Source organism: Dinoponera quadriceps, unplaced genomic scaffold, assembly GCF_001313825.1.
Source record: "Dinoponera quadriceps isolate SergipeBrazil2010 unplaced genomic scaffold, ASM131382v1 scaffold1565, whole genome shotgun sequence".
NCBI classification, from domain to species: domain Eukaryota; kingdom Metazoa; phylum Arthropoda; class Insecta; order Hymenoptera; family Formicidae; genus Dinoponera; species Dinoponera quadriceps.
The window spans coordinates 2033818-2056094 of record NW_014556124.1 but is presented as its reverse complement, the minus strand read 5'-3'; the positions used below and the strand labels follow the sequence as shown (position 1 = coordinate 2056094).

Genomic DNA, 22277 nt, shown 5'->3' with positions numbered 1-22277 from the left:
TTAATAAGTAATTCCCCCCCCCCCCATTCTTGCAGTTTGTTCCCGTACTTTCTTCAAATATTGTTTATCCATCGGATAAATTTATCCGAAAGTGGAAAGACCGTCGTGCAACGTTAGGAGATTCGGACTATCATTTCTGCATTGCGCAGCTAATTACTACAGCGACATAACTGGCGGAACCTTACGTCTTTACTCTTAAGGAAGATATCCGCGGCGGCGGCGGTACCGAAACCGGTGAGGCTCTTCACCGTGGAATTGTGGTTCAGCAATCGGCGCCCTTGCAGGAAAACGTTCAGAGCCAGAGCTCTCATCTCGTCTTGAATTTTTCGCCTCTCTCTGGCACGTCCTAATTCCATAATGCTCTCCAGGGATATTAACTGAAAGCCGACCGAGCCTCAGGTCAGACACGCGCGTGCGACAATCGTCGATCGCCAATCGGGGATAAAAATTATATTCCAAGCTTCGAATTTCCGAAAACCTTCGGGGACATTTTATTCGAATAATGAAATTTTCAAGTGTGAACATTCGAACACACTCGAATACTCGAAACTTCAAGAAGCGGGAAGTATGTGTGTTCGTTTTGCGGGCATGGAAAATAATGTTTACCGTTTAAAAAAATGTAATTTTTTCTTGCGTTGCGTTATGACGCGTATCAGGCAAAATTGGCATTAATTTTAAAATAAAGTCAACGAGATTTGTTGTTTATTATTATTTGTGCTTCCTCCATCCACTTTGGTTTTAAACTAGAAAAATACAAATCTCAGAACTGAATTAAAAATACTTACCCAAACAATATATACGATATATGTGTCTAAAAGAAATCACTCGGGCGTCTTATTGTCTAAAAGACGTCTTTACGATGTCTTACGTTGTCTGAATGTTATCTTAACGTTCAAGTCTTAATGTTCAAACTCTCTAATTGTATAATATTTTGTTGCACTCTACAAAATTAGTTCCAATAACTGCTCCGATATTTCGAATCTTCCAGTAGAGTTCGAAGCTCCGAATATGTCGAATAATACTACCCCTATCGCCGATTCCCCGAGCAATCCGCGTTACGAAGATTATTACCTGTACATTGATATTCGACCTGATGTTCTCAGGCATGCTATTGATCGCGGAGGAGTAAGCTCTGAGCAGAGCCAGAATAGCGAGTCGCCGCCGATCGGGATCCTCGGTGCCGCCCAACGAGAAAGGATCGACGAGGTAGACAACGATGGCTGGTGGCTCGATCTCCTCCTCGTCCGGGCCTGCGGTCGTGGTGATGGGCGTGGTGGTTGTCGTCTGCGAGGTCGGTGTCGTGTTGCCGGCGTTGGTGTTGGTTTGGTTCGTCGCCGTGTTCGAGGAGGGAGTCTCGCTCCTCGAATTCTCTCCTTCTACAAACAGCGAGAAATCGAAGGTCTTTACTGCTCTGCCTCCCACGACGTATGCTCACAAAAAGGTTGCAACACTTATTTTTCCAATGAGTTTCGCAACACACTTTATACCCAACAGCAAAACGTCTCTCTTAAGGCTCCTGAGAGTAGTCGCTGTGACTGTCCTAATTTAACGACGTCGAAGCGAGAAAACGCGTGCGAGAAAATTTCTAGCGTTATATTTACTAATAAAAAGATATGCTCACAAAAAGGCATTTATGATCGATTCGATATATTTATGAAATTAATATACTTGTAGATTAATTCAATGTACTTGTAGAACACTTTCCGAATACTTTCCTTTTACTTAATAAATAATCGTAAAATTAACACCGGCAAAGTCACGAGGAAAGAAGTTAGAAAGGAAGGTTCTATGTCAAGTTAATTTTGCGACTATTTATTGATCGTCATTTTGTGAACATGTTTTTTTATTTAAAAATATAACCCAAGAAATTTTAGCATGAGTTTTCTGACTTCTCGGGAGCTTTGAGAATTACTAAAAAAAAAAACACAGGATTCGTTCTGATACTTAAAAAAAAAATCGCAACCTGAATACACACACACGTCGAATTTCTAGTAATAAAATTTCGGAGTGTGAAGACGCGTGTGTTACCTGATTCTCGACAAGTCGAGATACGTACCGACAGATTCGGGTTTGGTCGTTAACACGTCGGGCGTGGCCGGCATCGTGTCGGGAACGGGGACAGCGGATTGTTGCTGTTGCTGTTTATTATTGGCCGGTTGAACGTCACTGGGATCCAACAGGCTGCGATCTTGTATGATTTGCGTGAGATACGGAGCTAACCGATTGTGGCACACTTGGGCATAGAGCCTCAGTAACTCGCCTATGTGATTATCCCCCAGAAGCTTGAACCATTCGTCTACCGGTGTCTTGGCTGGCTTCTGCACGGTCGACTTGCCGACACGTAGGATCCCGTCGCGCAGCGTCTTCGAAATTGGCGTGTGTCTTCCTAATCGACATATCTGCGACGAATGAAGAACAAAGGTTTACACACTCTTCGATATTTCTCGGTTATATGTAGATGAATAAATGGAGAGTTTTCAAAATTGGCGTGTTTTCCTAATCGACACATATCTGCGATGAATGAAGAACGAAGTCTTATGTTTCAGTACTCCCTATTGCGGATAGATAAATAAGTAGATGGAAAATTTTCAAAACGTGTACTTTTCCTGATCGACATACACTGTGACGAACTAAGAACAGAGTCTGACATTTCGCGTATTTTTACTCTATAAATTAGTAAGTGGATATAGATAAGGTTTTCAGAACTGGAGTGTGTCTTTCTAATCGACATACCTGGGACGAATTAAGAACAAAGTGTTACACTGCAGTATTTCTCCACTATAGATAGATAAATAGATGGGATTTTTTCGAAATTGGCGTGTACTTTCTTAACCGACATATCTGCAATTAATGAAGAACAATGAAGAACAAAATCTTCTGCATTTTAGTGTTTCTTTACTACAGACAGATAAATAATTTTCAACATTGGCGTGTTTTCCTAATCGACACATTTGCGACTGAGTGAAAAACAAAATCTTACTCCGATATTTCCACTACATTGAGATTGGTAAGTAGATAGTTTTCACAACTGGAGAGTGTGCCTTCCTAATCGGCGTATCTGCGACGAATTATGAATGAAGTCTTACGCTGCAATATTTCTGCTTTAGATAAAGATAAGCAGTCAGAGAGGCTAAACGAAACAAAGTGCACGACATCGCGGGTTATTGATGAAATTGTCCTCTTTTACGGAGAGACTGCATGACTTCGGGCTCTTGACTACTCGCTGTCACCGTCCTTGTTTAATGACGAGTTCGAAAGTGAGAAGACACATGCAGAGCTGCCATCCAGTCACCGATGCAAACGAAAAAAAGTGGAACAGTGACTGCTTCTTAGCAGAATAGGTAACAAAAAGTAACCCCTTAGACATCAGAACAAAGACATTTTTTGTCAAATTCTGAGAGCAACTAAGACCATTTGAGCAAAAAAAGTAATACTTATTCCCACCTTCTCAAGTTTATCTGGATAATTCAACATATAGCGAGTTCTTTTCATAATACAATTTGAAAATTCATAACAAGGACCATGAACGATACAAATATGCTTTCGGAGCGGCGATTTAAGTGACTGAATGGCAGCACTGCACGTGCCAAGAATTCGTTGCATTATACTTCCAAATAAAAAGACATTTCCACGAGATCACATTTGACCGATTCGGCACACTTGTGAAATTAAACCAACACTTTTTCTTCCTTTTCTACTCGAACAATCAATGAATAATCACAAAATTAACCCGACCACGGGACTTTCTTTTACCTTCTCCAACCACTTTTCTCTTCATTCTCTCAACGTTCTCGACATGCATTTCCTCTCGCTTCTGACGTCATTAAACGAGAACAGTCACACAGTGAGTAGTCCGAGGAGTCTCGGTGACGCCGGTCACTCCTACGAGAAGTGAAGCCCGTCGTTTACCTACCTCGTACGTAGTAGATAGCTCTCGGAAGAACGATTTGACTTTCGTGATGACGCAATCGCTGTCCGGCGCAACCACGACATACGCGACGTCCCGGGGCCCGGCGTACGGCTCCAGCAGCAGCTTCTCCCAGTAACTGAGAGCGTACGGCGACAGGGACAGCCAGTCCCGGTCATAACCGACAACCAGAGCGGGGATTGGTTGGGGCTCGCAACGGTCGTCCGTGCCGCGGCCGGCCAGGCGATGGAACTGCCGCCACGTGAGCGGCCCGGTGACGGTGTACGGCGCCTCCCACATACGAGTGGTGCACTTCTTCTGCACGGCGTCCTGGAGCAGCGGCTGCAACGATCTCATCATACGGACGATGTCGCCGCTGCACTGCGGGCCCCTCGCGCGCAGGAAAACCCACCGATGCACACCGTTCACGCGATTCGTCCTCTCGTTGTGCGTGCCGTCGATCCGGGCCTGATCGAGCGCCGCGAGCGACACCTCGTTGCCGTCGTTGAACTCGAGAACGTTCACCGTCGGCGTTAACGTCGGGTAGCTCTTGGTGGTGGCGCACATCCTGGCCGCCCTGTACAGACTACTCGCCGAGCTCTGAACGATCAGGCATTGTTCTCGCAGAAGCTCGAGCACGTTCGGTGGTATCGTGTCGAGGCCGTCTGGCGGCTTGCCGCCGGGACACGCTACCGCGGCGAGCGAGCCCTTCTTCTTCTCCGCTGGGTCCTCGGCGATCCCGGTGATCTCCATCTCGTCCTCGTAGAAGAGACCCGCCCGATGCGCCAGCCGGCGATTCACCACCGCGCTGAAGCCGCAGCTGCACCTGATCGGATCGTCGTCCTGGAACAACGCGCTACCCATCCACGAGTTGCTCAGGTAAACGCCCGCGTCGGCGCCCTTGATGTTGCCGACGACCTTCGGCCCGGCGTTGCACACGCACAGGCTGCCGCTGTCGAAGTTGTGGTCGCGGAAGATGTTGAGCGCGGTGTCGCCCAGCAGGATGTTCACCACGAGGGAATTCGACTCGGGCGCGCGAGCGGGCCCCGGCGTGTCCGCCTCGATGCTGTTCAGGTTTTTGTTGAGATATGAGGATGTGGTGGAAGTAGCCGGACTCGGTTGATCGTACGGGGGCGGGGGTGGCCTTCCGGGAAGAGTGGCCGCCCGATAAGGCGCGCTCAGAGGCGCCGGACTCGGCGGACAGGGGTGCTGCTGCTGCGGTTGTTGCTGCGGCTGTGGTTGCTGCTGCTGCTGCTGTTGCTGCTGCTGTTGTTGCTGCTGCTGCTGCTGCACGGATCCGGGCCTGGTCGGTGGAAGAGGTTTCTCCGTGTTGGTGGAAGCAGGATTGCACTGCCAGGAAGGTCTGTACACGCAGTGCGATGGCAGTGTGATGGATGGCAGGGATTGGCTGGGCAGATTCGTGAGGGGTGCATACTTGGAAGAACCGACCATCTTGCAGATAGACGCCGGCTTGAACACGTACGACCAATCGTCGATTGGCTCCTCCTGGGGAGAACCCATATTGGGATAGATATCGGGTAGGTGCCTGAGCGGTCGTGCGGGCATGACGAGCTCAGTCTGGTCCATTAGAGGGTCGTTCAGCTGGCAAGGAGAGGCTACCGGATTGTGCTCGAGAGACGGCGGTGTGGGAAACATCTTGGAGAGCTCCTCCGGTCGCAGAACCGTGACTCCTCGGTTGTTCTTGTTGGTGCCGTCTATTCTCGTCTCCTCGTGCAATCCGCCGGACTTGTTCGAACCTGGCGGCGTTTGTATCTGCAGCTGATTCAGATTCTGCAAAGACAGAAGCGCCTCCTCTTTATCGTTAACGCCTTCCGAATGTACGATGATAATCACTTTCATCTTAGAGAGAGAGAGAGAGAAAGAGAGAGGGGGGGATGAGATCGACTTACCGTTTCGTCGCTGGAAGTATCGGGATCGGAGTTGTCGAATATTTGATCTAGATCTTTGTAGGATGGTTGGAGGCCCTCGCTGGTGAACAAAGATCCCGGCTTGGTCGGATCGTCCCTCTGTCGCCTGAGCCCGTCGACGTTCGTGCCGTTCTCTTCGCCCGTCGCGTCGAACTCGTACGGATCCGTTCTTCTCCCCAGACACTCACCCTGAAATTGCGAAGATAACAACGCGATGTTACACGCCGCCTTCGCGTCTCGTCTGTTACGCGGGGAACGAGGCTCTCCGAACCTCTGTGATCAACTCACCACCGCGACCGGTTCCTGCGTGACGTCCAGCTTGGGTGCTTGAAGTTGGTGCGTCTGCGAATTCATCGGTGGATAGAGGGAGTTGCTCCGTACGTCGATCGGCTCCATGTCGTTGGCCTTGAAACGCTTGACGGGATGATTCAGCCATGCCTCCTGAGTCGAGTAATCGTACAGAATGGACAGGGGGCGGTCGTCTTCCAAGAGTGCACCCTCGTAATCCTTGGACATCAAGGTCGGTCGCTTCAGTATCGGTCCGGGCGCGGGACTGTGCACCTGGTTGTTGCACGCGGAAGAAATGGACTTGGGCCCTTGCGACGGGGTCAAAGGCGGGGCAGTGTTCGTGTGACTGGGTGGTGGTTGCGGACTGAGGGTCGGCATCGTGGGCTCTGCCGGCGGCACCGATGCCGGCTCAGAGTGCGGTGTTGGAAGAGGCGACGGTGCCGGGGAACCTGGCGAGCCGACCGACGGAACTGGTAGACAATCGCCTCCCGTTGGCGGGCCGCGCGAATACGAGGGAGGGCCGCCCGGTGGTGTACTAGGTGCTTCTGTTCTACTCAGTACGGACCTGTTCGAGTTCACAAGTGAAACAGATTACACGTGGACTCGATGGCACACCCACACACACACACACCCACACACTTGTTGTCGTCGTTATTGTTGTTAGTCGCGACGAATGCAATTAGCGCTCGCGCACCGGGTGTCGGACGAATGAGAGAGAAAGCGCGCGTCAAGCGAAAGAGAGATCTGTTTCCCGGCGGGACAGGTCGCGCCGATCGTGAGATATCTCGAATGTCCGCGCGCGCGAATCCCCTGTGAAATTTCTGTTCTTAACGTTTGCTGTTAACGTTGCCCCCCTGCCGAATTTGACGATCTCGCCGCGCGCACAAACGCATCATCGACGCGGTGAGTAGCTGAGAGAAAGAGCGTGCGTCTCGCGTCTGCTGAAATTCAGGCCCGTATCAATAGTTGCAGCGTGAAACACGTGTCTCATATCTGTGAGGTACTCGGATCTTAATTCCAAATTATTAAGATCAGGGATCTTTCGCTTGAAAATAGGACGATATTCTGAATTGAAATTCGAGCGTCTCATGTGAGACGAGTTTCATCAAGTGGCAACAAATTATTGACTATTAACACGGGCCTCAAGTACGCATGAGAGTTATGAACTGGGTGCTCGTAAATATGAGTCAGAATGCGAAAACTCGGTAAGAGCGAGAGAAATGCTAGAAGTACTCTCGGACGATATATACTTCACATGCAAAGCGGTGCACTATTTGCTTATGTACATGTACATGATACAGGCATAATAGGTAACTAAACGAGAAAGATATATATATATATATATACACACACATGTATATATGTGTGTATATACGATTGTGAATGAAATAGTACTACCAATCATATGTAAAGCTCAGATATACCATCCGCTATCACACCATGCAAATGAAATCGTTTTTCGTCCGACGAATCACACGTGAAAGTACGTTAATCAAGCTTCCGTCGTTCTCTCTTTCCTTGCTCCGATTTTCTTTTTCACAGCAGCAAAATCTTTTCGCGGAAACAATTTCCCGAGGAGACATATATATATATATATATATACTATTCTCCCGATATTTCTGTTAAAACAACATCGAGCTCTCTAATATATCTAATTATCGCGCGTATTATTATACCACACTCAATAACGACATTGTACATGTTTGTACTTACTATACCGCACTAATACACGCGAACGATCGTTGAATCCATATGCAAAGTACAATTAACTACTAGACATTCAAACATCTCCCCCTCCTTTCCCCCATTTACCCTCGGAAAGATTCTAAGTACTCGACGAGACCCGTGCGCAGTCTTTCGAATACATGAAGAGAGTATATTAGAGAGTACGAAGAGAGTATTTTCCCCGTTCGTCGGGATCAACTCGATCTCACGGTTACTAAAGAGACAAGCATGCTTGTTTTGTCATTTACCTTTGCGGAACAGTGAAATAAAGTCCGATTAATGGCGTAATCGTGCATACCGAGTCGAGTTATTTGGACGAATTATTAAAATGACGGAGCTGCCGGAAGCGATGGTTTCGCAGGTGAAGTTATGCGCGCGGAGGTGGGAGGATCGTTATATGATCATGTAAAAAAAACAAGAAAAAGAAAAACTGTGGCGTTATTGACTGTGGCGGGGTGACTGATTAGAAAAGTATGACGAAGATTAATTTCTCCTCGTGTATCGGGGCAGAGATTACCCACCTGGGGGCATTAGCAGGGACAGAGGGACAAGCGTCCCACTGGGTGGTAGAGCGTCGGTGAAACGGCACGACCCTCCGTCCACCTTTATCTACCCTCTCCCTCTGAACCTGAGAGGAGGCCAGGCTCTTCCAACCCCCGGGGGTCGTATACCTGCAACCGACGTACTTAACATCTCGTTTCTTTGCACGCATCTTCTCCGTGCCTTCGCCTTGCAGAGTCCTGAAGCAGCAACCGCTTACGCGTGAATTAAGCGCACAAAATTTGAGTATGTAACGTTAGAGAGTTTTTTTTTGTCAGATTTACGGGAAAAGAACTACGAAAAGACTACGGATTGAAAATTGTGGCTGATCTTTCTCTCTTTTTTTTTCCCCCTCTTCAGCCGCTTAAAAATGTAAAATACTTCAGGGCCCTCTCTAATATTTAGCCGGTAAATATTTGGATCCTAAACAATAGGTAATTCTTCTAGAAAAGCTCAAATGCAACGCAATAATGATGTATTAAAAATGTTCCGAAAATTGGCCTAAAATCACAAATAAGAGACACAGCAACTTTACAGACCCGAGATGACTCTATGTAGTAACGAATGCATCAACAAGCCGACTACTGAGAATAATTGCATTTGAGCCGTCTTCAGAGACTATGTATTCATGCACACATTACAACAGCCATCACACTACTACCTGCTTTGTAACACTTTAAAACGGTCTACATTCTATGTTCTGTGCCATGTATCATGCAAACAAATCAATACGATGGCAAATATTACTATCTCGACGTTATTAAATCGATAAGGTATAGCAGAAATTAAATGTTTACTATTGTTCCCGACACGCTGCTCGACACGTCACACGGTAAAAAATATTTCGTACCCGTATTATAAAATCGGTCCTGTTGAAATTCTCGTGTTAAATTTTTAACATACCCGTGTGTCAATTTAATATATTAGCTTATGTTATCCCAATATTTTGCATTGAGTCGATATTCAACATGTGTAAGTGTTAAAATAACATATTTTATACTTCAATATATCGATTAACATTATTTGTGCTGCTTTTCAACATATTCACCTCGTGTTAAATTAATGCAAAAATTCGCGTGGACCGTTTGGAACATGTAAAATATGTTTAACATTTAACACGAAATTTCTCACCGGGCGGAGATAATTACAATCGACCTAGGTCTATCGTCTAATCGCGTCGAGCAAGCTCAAAATAACCACTTTGTCTCATTAAAAACGGTAGTAAACAATTAATTTTCACGGTTTGAATAATCAAGATCTAAGGTAGACAGTGTATCACGCAAGATGCAACGGGGATTACGTGAAGAGGTCTCGCATGGACTCTTCGGCTCGTACTCACTTCGAACAGGTACAGGAAGACTTTTGCGTCGGTTCGACAAACGTCCAGGTTCCAGGCTCCGTGGAAGATTCTGTCTTGGAAGCGGATATCGGCGAGCTCAGGGTGCATTCTGCCCATACGCGTTCTGGTAATTCGGTAGCTGCTCTCAGTTCCTGTTGCGTCAAGAGGGGTCGTTCGCAGGTGATGGGGCTACTCGGCGGCGAGAGAGGGATTTCGGGTGGCGTATCATCCATATCCGTAACTAAGACGTAACAAGAAGGATAACGCATGCGCACGCCACCGACGAGGACCTCCACGAGGGGTGGAAGCCCCGCTTCCGTGTTGCTGCTGTTTATCGGATAAAAATGTTTCCATTCTTCGAGAAGCTGACCGTCCACACGGCTCACCTGACCCGTTAATGTGCCCGCTAGCCCGTAAGGAGCCAGGATCACTGCAAGAAGGAAATAGTAACGTTTACGCAATCACGTCAAGGCATCCGATTCGGCGATTCGTTTAATAATCGTCGTCGGCGTTACCAGACTGACCCTTAGGAGGATTTTAACTCACCCTTAACGCCGGATTGGGAGGTCTGAGTACGTTGTAGACATGTCCTTGTGAGATGTCGCACGGCAGGATGCTGCCTGACGTCCACGCTCGCGCACACAGTACTTTCTCCGTGAACGAAGAATGCAAACGAGAACGACAAGTGACTGCTGCAAAAGAGTCAATCGTCGGAGCAAACGAATTAAAAAAGTCGGCCGACTCCCCCCCACCGATTTTCTCGGTTTGTCCTCGGTTACCTCACCTCGTGATGATCGTTCCATTGTCTCTCTTATAATAATACAGGATGCAAGGGAACGACGTACGGGGTCGGCGTAAAAGTTTCCCCACTTTCTAAAATATGAACGAACGTACCTGCTGCAACGGTGTTTCTCGAAGCCATCGTAAGGTTGCACAAACCACTTTCCTAAGCGAACAAAGTCACGGGATAGCAAACACCGTTCGATCAAGTTATGCAGAGCCTTGAAAAGAAGTGATCGGCACTCGTACGACAATCCGCTTTCCCAAGAGCCCTGCTCGCTTTCTGCAACGATAGTAAATAATGAAATCGTAAGAGCGGCTGCACTTCGAGATGCGGTCGTATAAAATACATACACAACTCCCTGTACACAACGCTAAACGCACGCTCGGTAATGCTCGGTACGTATAATCCATACACGAACAAATCACAAGGAGAACTAGAGTAACTCCCAAATATAGACGATCGATTTCTAAAAATACGCGGAAACAACAGATACAAAACCCCGCTTGCTGTCCGGGTTCTAATTAAGTGAAAAACGAAGCGGAACAACGGAGAGCGCTTATTTTTTCTCCCCCCGCGGCGAGAGAACGCGGCACGCGTGTATCCATTATTCGCGCGATATCACACGATGATAATATTATGGACAATGTTGTTATCGTGTATTTTAATTATCTCGCGATCATTATTGCACGACCAAGTGTAAAAATAAAATGCCGCTTTTATCTGTCGGCAACAGCTCGCTCGCCAGTCGCAAATGGAGGATCATCATCGCGCGTGCGGCGGAATTTGCTGTGAAAGTAATGCGATTCGCGTATAAAATCACAGCGAGCTCACGTCGACGGTGAGCGTTTCGCGGAAGGCAGCCAGGCAGAGGAGAAGTTGACCGAGAAAACTGAAAAGTTCTAGAATCCCGAGTCGCTCGCTCGCTCGCTCGGGCCAGCTTTCCCCTGATTTTGTTCTCACGCGAGAACGCTTCGAAACGCTTCGAAGAAAGGAAGGCTCGCTCGCTCGCTCGTTTCGTCCGCCAAGAGCGCGACTTGCGGTCCTCCGGTTCCGTTAAAATGGCGAACTTCGAAGCGAAGGACGAGCAGACGAGCACTGTTCCTCGAGTTGTAAACGGAAGTCATGTCCAACGGCGGAGCCTGGTGACGCCTGTAGATGTCGGACATTGACACTCCCGAGACCGCCCGCGTTGCGACGGATAATCCAGCGCGCCGACTCTTGCCGAGGCTCTCTCGCACGCGTCCCGGAAGCGCGGCAGGCTCTTCTCCACGCCGTTGAGAGTCACTGGGCAGGAGAACACGTGTTCCGTCGATCGATATGACCGGAGCCTGAGGGAGTTGCATCTCTCATGGACCACTAGCCGCGGCGGTCTCATCGCAGCCCCAGTGGTGTCGGAGCCAAAATCCGAACGTTCTATCGGGAAGCTTCCAAAACCACCGGTCATTTCGGCGATCAAATATTCCCCCCTTCTTCGTGAAGAGCGAGGACGCGTCCTGTGTATCGCCACCGAGGCGCCATGTTCGCCTGCACTTTGCTGACGCGCTGATACCTTCGCCTCGAATGTTAATTACATCTTGCGCGCATCGACGGCGCGATAAAGAGGACAACGATATCCGTTTGTCGATTCCGTCTCGTCGCTTACACCGATGGGAAATTATTACTGTTATTCTCGAACGTATTTTTTTTCTTATCGTAGCAACATGCGCGTAAGCTTTTATTATCACCGAAGCTGCAATACACGCTTATTGGCAAATGGCTCTTCTAAATATTTTTGCGGTGAACTCTCTGGCGGTAAAGTCGGGGTCGGATGCGACCCCACGGCTCGTTTATCTTACAGCATGCGCGCTGCTTCTCTTCTTAACGAATGTTTCATACGTTATCATTTACTTCTTTTACTCGTTTTGTAGGTTGATTGCATGAAAAATAGACAAAACAGAGCATGGGGGTCGGTTCCGACCCCGTTTTCCTTGAACTTGCCGTTCGAGGGTTAAAATAAAGACAAGGGTATGCTTGGGCGCAGAAAATAATTCTGATTTTCCATCAGAGTGTACAGATCCGGCAATATCCCCCCTCCCCTCTCTCTCCCTCCCCCTTTCTCTGTACGTCTCATTTGACAGTTCGTCGTTTCTTATTTCGCGATGACGGGCTGCTCTCGTCGAGTAAGCGGCCGTCCGCCGGCTGCGACGTTTTAGTCTTAACGGTTCACCGGCCGGCCGGTTGGTTCCGCAATTGGTGCACTCCGCGCGGCGGCCGCGCGCGCGATGCACAACAGTAGATCTATACGTTGCGCGGTGCAACGAGTTGCAGACAAGTGCATGGTTCAGCGACCCCGGTGTCGGAGAAACACGGGGCCCGCGGTCCGGCTCGACGACGGCGGTCCGTTGCACGACGTTACACGGCGGGCGCGCGCGCGCCCGCGCTCGTGCGCACACCTTTCGAACACAAAAGCACGGGGCAAGCAGTCGTCGGTTACCGTGACGTGATTCGCTCTGAGTCGTGTCGTCGGTGTCGCGAAAATTCGCCGCCGAATCCGCCGGCAGGGACGGCGGGCGGCTCGCGTTATTAAGCCGAGAGGCTCCGCACAATGTGGCGAATGTAGGCGAACGTGAGCGAACATCGGCGACTGTATCGATCACATACGTCAAGCGAATGTAACACACGTGATATAACGAATGTGATGTAACATAATGTAAAATAAATAACGTAACATACGTAAACAATATGTAATTTCGTTTTGACGTTCGTCCACATTTTGCCACATCGTGCGGTGCCGGCTTTAAGCCAGTGGCACACGGGGTAAAAGTCCCCGTTAAGCGGGGTCTACAATGAGGACTTAAGGCGTAAGATTTGAAAAATTGACCGATCATAATTGACTTTTCTTTTATAATTCGACCGTAATTGGTCAATTTCTCAAGTTTTTACGCCTTAAATTCTCATTGTAGATCCCGTTTTACCGAAGCTGACTCTGTCACCGGTGGAACTCAGGTTTTTTTTTATGATTTATAATTAATAAAGTGGTCGAAAACAGTACGATGGGTGTTTCTCTGAAAATTGGAAGTATTTGCACATTCGTGTTGTATATAGTTTATCAGACAATGAACTTTTTTTTGTTTTTATAATAAAAGAACGCTTTGAAATCACTTGGCTTCAATTTTGTCCTTTCTCTAGCTGAGGCTCGGTTTCTCATTTTTTTCTAGTTAATCGATCTCGGCGAAATTGATTATTCTTTGACAGTAAAGAGAATAATCGATTGTGACTGGTCGATTTCCTTACTGCTTAAGTTTTACCGCTTACACTTGTCTGTGTGCCGTAGCTCTTGCGCGCCTCGTGGAAACCGCGGGGTCGTTCGTCGATGATGAGCCGTCCGGAGCCGGGAAAAGATGCATGTAGAGTCGAGTGATAATGTTATGTATGATTCACGGGCTACCGAGCTCTCGTGCACAGCTCACTGCTCTCTTATCGCGAGTATCTGAAGACGCGAGTTTCACTTTTAATCGTATTCCTCTTTCCTACGTTTCGACGTTGCCGTCGTCGTCGTCGTTTCTGCTCAATGATATCGTTAGGCGGGGGAAGATGTACAAATGCATAAACGTCCGTGGAGAGTGAAGATTCACAGCCGAGATATCGCATTAGCTCGTAACGGCTCGAGGTTTTCGCCGGTTGAGCGTTTGCAAATCTGTTGACGCAACGACGACGTCGGCCCTTCGTGTCTCTTACGTGTCGAAACTTCCTCTTGGAAAGTACGTAATAAAAGTTAGCTTAGTCACGGTCTCCTTGCCGGCGCTACAACGGCGTATAAACATCGCGTAATTACCGCTTTCAGTCCTACGTGCGCTGTGCGCTACCGTATCGCGGCTATAATCTCTATGAATCGGAACTATCACGGTTTCCGCCACCTACCGAAAGACCGTGCGATTATGTGTTCGAGAGCGGATGACGCTTTCAATCGTCTTACCGCGCGACTTAGCTCGGTATAATCCGCTTCCGACGAATATGATATATTAGGGTAGCGTAAGTTTCTAAGATTGGCTACTTCCAAAATTGATAAGCCGATCCCCGTTACCTGTCATATTTGCCATAAATGCCAACTTCTTTTATATGATCTAAATTTGCATTCTCTATTAGGAGAATTACTGCTGACCTCTCTCCCGTTTTCAAAGCTTTCAATCATCTTGTGGACTATCCGGATGTCTTGGAACGATTGAAACTTAATGTTCCTTCAACATAGACGTTCTCCACTGTTTTGTGTGGAATCATAGGACTTCCTATATGTAAATTTAGCTGTACTAATAGACTGTGTGTCTCAGCCAATGAGTATGCATCCAAGATGAATTTTCTCAGTGGAATGTCTTCAAGCTTTGAAAATTTGTTTACTACCATCTTTAGCTCGACCCATTAATTAATTCAAAAATTATATATATATTTTTTTCTTTTCTTTCTTTTATTTTTGTACTTTACTACTAATTCATAATTTATTTTCAAATATATTGCCAATTGGATTTTCTTCCTTTATATTCTTATAAATATTAGGCCCATTTTTTGTAATCAAAAAGTAAATTTTCCCATTATTATTATTATTATACTTTTACGCTTGGAAAAAGGGCAGAAAAAGGGCAGAGTGTCGGTTTTCTCCATGGTGAGTTACAAAAGTTTTGCAGGTTCCAGATAATTCAAAGTCGAAAAATTCTTCCCGAGGTCAACCGAACGAATCTCACTCTTCAGTCATTGGTAATCAGTCAACGGAGCTGAAGAAACGGACACACTCGACCCTTTCTCTTTCAAGGCAGAAACGCGACGTGTGGAAACTCTCTACCTCGAGTGTGGCGTTTCGTGAGTATATACCTTGACGCGTTCTAAAACAGACGGGTTCACCGTTTACGGGAACTTTAAACGCTAATCCCGGCCGGGCCGATTTCCGGGACGAGGAACTTAGTGCGCGGCGCTTCCGGGCAGATACATAATATACTCACCGCAAGCGATGAGCTCCGGTGATACGAGACCGGAGAGATCAGGTTCCTCGCCGTACCAGAAGATCCAAAGCTCCTTGGCGGCGTTGAGGGAGAGCGGCGGGGGCGCGGGCGAGGGCGCGATGCCCAGGTCGAAGATGCCAGCCCCGGGCGCCGAAGCGGCGGCGGCAACGGCCGCCGGGCCGTTGGAGGCCGGCGTGCCGGCCACACGCCGCCACACGCACAGGATGTCACCAGCGAGACATCGCGAGAAACTCGACAGTACCGGGTCCTCGAGAGGGGTACCACCAAATCCGCCGGCCACCTCGCCCCAGACGAGTTTTCTCCATTTGATACCACAGAGGGATGTCTGCAAAACAATTCGTCAGCGGTTAGTGATGGTGTCAATGCTAACAGACAATTTTTTTTTCTGTTAATGCGGAATATAGGAAAAAATGCAGGAAAAATACGCGACAGACGCGGCGATTTGTAATTTAAATGTCGATCGTTAAAGAACGTATTATTCATTAGTGCCATATTTCTAGTGGCGCATCAAGAGCCCACTCATAAATTTAGCATTTATCGAGCAAAACTACGTTCCTACATATTTATTTTACCTATTTAAATAATAAATGTTAATTTGAAATGCAGTTGAGACAGACATATATATATGTCTACCTCAACTTCATTTCAAATTATATATATATATACAATGTTATAAATATGAAAATATTATTTTTATTTTCCTTATTAATGCAATTTTTATATATAAGTTGATCTAATAGAGAAACACAGATAAAAGATAGAGTTATATAACTATTTAAATATATATGTATTTTTCAAGTATTACTTTAAGTTATGAATTTTACACTACTGTATCTTCAAAACAAAATGGTCAATAATTCTGAAATTTGTGTATAATATCTGCATATTGGTCTTTAATATCATAACAGTTTTTCATTAAAATCTTATTCTTAGTTTAGAAGATATTAAAAATAGCAATTAAAAATAGCACGCTAATCTCTCAAAGAATATTGTATGAAAAGTGTCAACTTTAGTCTCTCAACATTTGCATGGTCAATATTTTTCTTAATAGCACTGAGTTAGATAATGCTTCAATGTATAAGCAATGAGTTAGATAATACATCAATGTATACGCAGTGCATGTTTCATCGAATTCTTATCAAACTCATTTTACTCTGCAACCTTCCTTAAAGTGGAATAACTTTTGATCTCCAGGCTCCGAATTATTCAATTAGTCAAACTTTCGGCAGCCTCTTTTAACGGGAATAGCTGCCTTATTTTTTTTAAGCGAACGATCACGAACACTCGACGTGTTTATTCCGTTTCTTAAATATTTTTTTAGTTTCTTCTCATTTTTTTTACAAAAACTAGCGAACAAATCAGTATTTATAATATCCTTGAATAATGATAAACCATTGAACAATCGGTAATATGCTGTATTTTGTTAACAATAGTGACTTTTAATTGGAGTCTAAAAGACCTCAGGTGACTATTTCCAATTTAAATGCAATGTAGATCGATTTGTAAATTTTTTCATATTGTTTTTTTCATTATCTTGACTTATGGGCATCTACATCTTTAAGTCGTGCTATAAATAACCGTAAGAGCGCCGTAACAGCACACGTTTGCTGTAAGAGTTCTCAAGAACGTGTCCGCTAACTATTAGAATAGAGACTGCTCGATACGATAAGCAATCTGGCCTTTCAAATCTCTCTCTCTCTCTCTCTCTCTCTCTCTCTCCCCGTACAGCGCAAGTGGCCCGTCAGAGTCTATCAATAGAGACGTATCAGCTGTAAATGCGCGCGAACGTGCAAAGAAAATATATATACACGTGGTCGAACAAAAGATAACATTGACCGTGACCGATCACGGTAGCTGTAGTAAAGTGGCGTACGAAGACGTTAAATCGCACGGTAATAAATTATCCTTTGAGCGCGGGGCAAAACGCGCGCATTACCCAGTAAAATACACGTATACAGGCGAACGCGCGCGCGGCTTTGGTCGTCGAGAAAGCACACGCCATCATCGCCGTCGTCGTCGTCGTGTCGGTCCTTGACCTTACCGGCACAGTGTGTTTCTATTTGTCACGCAACGTGACAAGTCGCTAATTTATTCATACGTCTATTATCATTTACGACCGCGTCGCGATGGCTCCGACAAATAAACATGTATGCGCGCGCGCGCGGTCTAGTTGCTAATTGCATGATTAATTAATGCATTTTGCAAATTGCAACTCTGTTCCGCATTATCAGCCGAAATGCATTACGTCCGATCCGTCAATCTCTCTCCCGACCTACATTAGGAGATACACCTCACTTCGAAATATTTAATAATCCCATTGACACTAATTCACTCGACCTTAATCGACGTTTCGCGATGGAGGATAGAATTCTCCGGAAGGTACGGCCACTTCTCGGCGAGATCTCTCGAGAAGTTGAAGTTCGCCCGTTTGTCCGGGGGAAATTTCTCGGCGAAGGAACGCGCACAGAGATGATGATGATGATGATGCGGGGATTGCTAAACCACGAAAGGTTGCAAGGATCAAGTTCAAGTTGCGTCGAAGACGCGTGAAGAGAACAACCGAACGTGATAACGTAAAATGCAAACTCTTACGAGCAGCACATTTCGCTCCTCCTGCAATCTCTGTTTATCTTTGCTGCATTGGTGTTTGTATACATCAAACAAATAACTAGGAGCCATTTTCATTCGAATTTCCATTTCCTCGTCGGCGCGAGGCTATCTGTTTAAGATTACGTTGAGATCGCGATCTATCCGCGCCGGGTATCATCATCCGAGATCGCGATCCGTTTCTGTCGTCATCGGACCGCTGATGGAAAATGCCTTATCTCCGCTAACGAGCAGAGTCCATTCACCCCGATTCGGTATCTTCATCGCACCTGATTCGCGCGCGCTTTCCGGCCGCGCCGTCGCCTTCCGCGCGCGCGCGCGCGATTAGTCGATGTCTCGTTCCGCGCCGGCCAACGGCGAGTCATCGACGCGCGTCGATCGTACGCGGAACGCGTGCGCGGCGCACTTCACGCCGCTTGCTTCGGCATCACGTATGTGCGTACGTGTGTGTGTGTGTGTATATGTGCTCGCTCGCTCGCGCGCGCGTGCGTAAACTCCGATTGACAGCAAACAAGCGGCGCAAATACGCGCGACGCTTGTTGAAGAAAGATCCACGCGGGAGCGAGCGCGACCGCGTGCACCTATTAGATTCGTCGTTATCACCCGCTATGCGCACAGTTCCCCCATGTTTATGTAACTTTTAACTCGGCGGCGATAAACCAACACGGTAAGTGCGGACGTTGTAAGTGGCCGCTGGGTGAAATTTCGATAATTAACTCTCTCTCTCTCTCTCTCTCTCTCTCTCTTTCGCGTGCACGTTCGCGCGGTTCGTCGGAAAAAATAATGTTTCGACCTGAAAGTCGATTGTATCATCTCGAGACGTAATGAGAATAACAAAAATGAGCAATTCTCACCGCATGGAAAAAATGTTTCGCTGGCATAGCAAATTTCTCGGTTATTGTGCGGACAGAAAAAAGATTTGTTACGCGAACAAAATAATTTTGTTGCAGCAAAACGTCTGGTTGGCATAACCAAATTATTTTGCTGGCTACATAGCCACATAGCTAGCAAATAGCAATTAATATTCTTAACAAATCTTTTTACTGTCCCAATAAATCCTTTTGCTGTCCACACAATGACTGAGAAACTTGCTGTGCCAGCAAAATATTTTTTTCCGTGTAGGTGTTTTCACCAATGAGATTATAAATATTCCAATAAATTCGCTCACTTTTGTAACTGTCATTTTGTTTTGAGATACACAATCTACCTCCTGATTACGTAAAATACAAAGACATAAATATGACAAGTAGAATATCTCTAGTAAGAGTAACGGACACCGTTGGCCGATTTTTGATTGGTTCATCTATTCGGCATATCTAATAGGGAAATATTGATATAAGGAAAAATTGAATTCATTATTGTGTATACTAAAATAAATGATAATGTTTGCGTAATTTTACGTATAAGATAATAAAAATTTTTTTGTATAAAGAAATGTTAACCCAAAATATATTTAAAATATATTTTATTCTGAAAGAAGCGTCTCATATTCAAAATTTCATCTTTAGACGTGTACTTGATTAGTTAAAATCTAATAAGAGTGAAGTGCTTCAAGTGTAGCATAAAGACAGGTGTACGATTTGCATGTTGTCAATCCAAGTCGAATTCTATCAAGGCCGATTATTATATTTTTTTATTTCTTTATGTGACAAGCACGGTAAAAAGCAAGTTGTCAGGTCACACTGTCATCCTTCCATGCGCATCGATGTGTATTACTGTATAAGTTCCATTTAATGTTATATTTAATATTAATTATATGATGTTGTTATTATTGAATACGTATTATTAATAATGAAATGTGACTTTTTAATTTACTTATTACATTTGTAATTACTTGTCAACATCACTTAATTGCGCACATAATTAACAATCTCCTAATTTTTATAAACTAAATACCATATACAATCAAACTATATATATATGTACAGAAAAAATTAAAATATTTTTGCTTTAGATGCAAAATATCCCGAGTTGGTTAAGTTAGGTTAGGGATAGTGTGTTTTTAGATACGCAACTTTCATAAAATGTCATACACAAGTTAAAAAAAAATTTTTCAAAATTTTCCTTACTTTTTCGTTCAGTATTGATTACAGAAATGAATTATGACGAATACACCACAGGTTCCGTATTAACGGCTTATGGTTGTCTCCTTCGTTACTATACTCTTATTAGAGATACGGTCAGTCACAAGACGGTTTCAACCCTTCCTTTGAGTTTCGCCAAGCATCTCGTAATAGGAAGATGCATCTCTTAAGAAATAAAAAAAAGAAAAAAAAACGAATTCTCTTATCGAACGCGGAATGCGTAGCGAAACTTGTAAAAAGAATTGCAACGGTCCTAACTGTACCTAACAGTACTTTAATGACGAGCAACAAGCGCCTCCTGCACTTTGCAGCAACCCTGCGCGTTATCGGCGAATGATGGTGGATGTCGCGTGACGTCGTCGCCGCGATGCATTCGGGAGCTCCGAGCGCTCTGAAGGGAGCCGTAAACGTGCGCGCGCGCACGTAGTCACCGAGTGGGCGCGCGCCTCTGTCGTCCAATCGGGGCCGGGCGTCTCCTTACGTCAGAGTGCCAGCTGACATAATCAGAACGATTCAAATATGTGTGTACAACCACCGCGCAGGTAATAAGATCGTGGCGCCTTCGCGGGGCGAGCTGCGCTCGGAGGAATTCTCGAGGTTAACTGCGACGCACAACACAAGCGCGGAGGCAGCCAAAGGGGGGGGTAGACGAAACGCACGAGGTAACGCTGCTCTCGTGCAACCGTTTCTCCGCCGCAAAGAGAGAGAGGTATGCGATAATATTATAACGCGCACGAGGAGACGCGTCTATTTCAAGACGGCACGCGGTAGTCGTATGACCTTTTTCGCGACGCGTCACAGCGAGATCGAGGAACGCGTAAAGTCAGTGTTGAACGGCACCTCTCCCCCAGGAAGAACGAGTGCGATGTACTCGGTGTAATAAAGCGCGGGTAGGCTCATTTCGCCCGAAGAAACGTGGGGGGAAGCGTGTTGCTACGTGGGTAGCCGACTCGTCCGGTGGTCGTATTTTCGCGCGGGACGCCGGCGGATGTTAAGTTTCGCCGAAACGCGGGACGGCCGATCGATACGAATTTCAACCGAAGATCGGGGATGCATCGCCTTCAGAGACGGTGGCGCCCGTTGTCGGTGACCGGGAGAGGACTCATCGTCGAGAGACTCCGCCGTGGGAGAGACAGACTTCTCGTAGTACCCCGCCGCACACCGTCCGGTTCTCCATTCATACAAAACGGCGATGAGGGGGGTACGAATCGTATCTCGTTATACCGCTCGCGGGACACCGTCCGGCGAGTTCCCGGCGGGACACGGCGATTCGATCGGCCAGAATCTCGGCGACCGACGCGACGACGGCCATCCCCTCGTGCTCGCGGGAGAGCGTCCTCCTCTTTCTCGAGAGAGTGCGCGTGGTACGCAGAGCCTCGTGGAGACGTAACGACCGGTCGATACGCGCCTTCCGCGCGCGCGGAGAGGACGACGAGCGAGAATCGCGCGCGTCCGAAGGTAGGGACGCGCGCGCGCTGGCGCCTACATCAGGATACGATACAATGTCGGTAACGACGCGGCGTATACGCGTGTGTATGTGTGTGTGCGCGAAGAGCGCGAGTATGTGTGTACACGGCGGCGAGACAAAATATTCGTGCGCGCCGACCGACCGGCCGACCGACCAACCGACCGATCGGCGAGAACGGGAGAAGGATAGAGATAGAGGACGAAGGCGCCCGCCGTAACGCTACGGGGCTGTCAAGCCCGCTGATCAATACAAGCAAGGCGACGTGCAAGGCCGCCCGCGTGGGCTCGCGCGTTCGACTCGGGGAACCCCCATATCCCCCTCGAACCATCCGTCCACGCGCGCCACACTCCGTTTCTCTCTCACTCGCTCTCCGCTGCTCCACCGCTACCTTCGCACGGCTTGTCTCCTCCTCCTCCTTTTACTCCTACTCCTCCGCCGCCACACTGATCCTTTTTCTCGCGCGTTCACGGGAAGATCCGGCCGATGAATGTGTCGCGCGAGATTCTGACGGACCCCGTTGCGGCGGCTTTAATGCTTCGGGGGGATCCTATAACGGATACGGAGCGCGGAATTCATGCTTCGGCTACGCGGGAAATCCCCCTCCCCCCCGATATCG

The 22277-nt window shown here is 46.9% G+C and overlaps 1 protein-coding gene across 1 annotated transcript in view; it reads right to left on the bottom strand.

Annotated features, from left to right (window-relative positions):
* Nucleotides 1–22277, bottom strand: part of LOC106746655 (mediator of RNA polymerase II transcription subunit 13) — a 41119-nt gene that overhangs the window by 5514 nt on the left and 13328 nt on the right. Inside the window, exons 2-12 of the mRNA XM_014623451.1 lie at nt 15482–15827; nt 10622–10790; nt 10274–10419; nt 9728–10157; nt 8370–8588; nt 6124–6688; nt 5818–6024; nt 3914–5698; nt 2057–2399; nt 1072–1376; nt 186–377 (exon numbers count right to left, since the gene is read on the bottom strand). Coding sequence (XP_014478937.1) covers nt 186–377; nt 1072–1376; nt 2057–2399; nt 3914–5698; nt 5818–6024; nt 6124–6688; nt 8370–8588; nt 9728–10157; nt 10274–10419; nt 10622–10790; nt 15482–15827 — 4707 coding nt within the window. The remainder of the gene's footprint in view (nt 1–185; nt 378–1071; nt 1377–2056; nt 2400–3913; nt 5699–5817; nt 6025–6123; nt 6689–8369; nt 8589–9727; nt 10158–10273; nt 10420–10621; nt 10791–15481; nt 15828–22277) is intronic.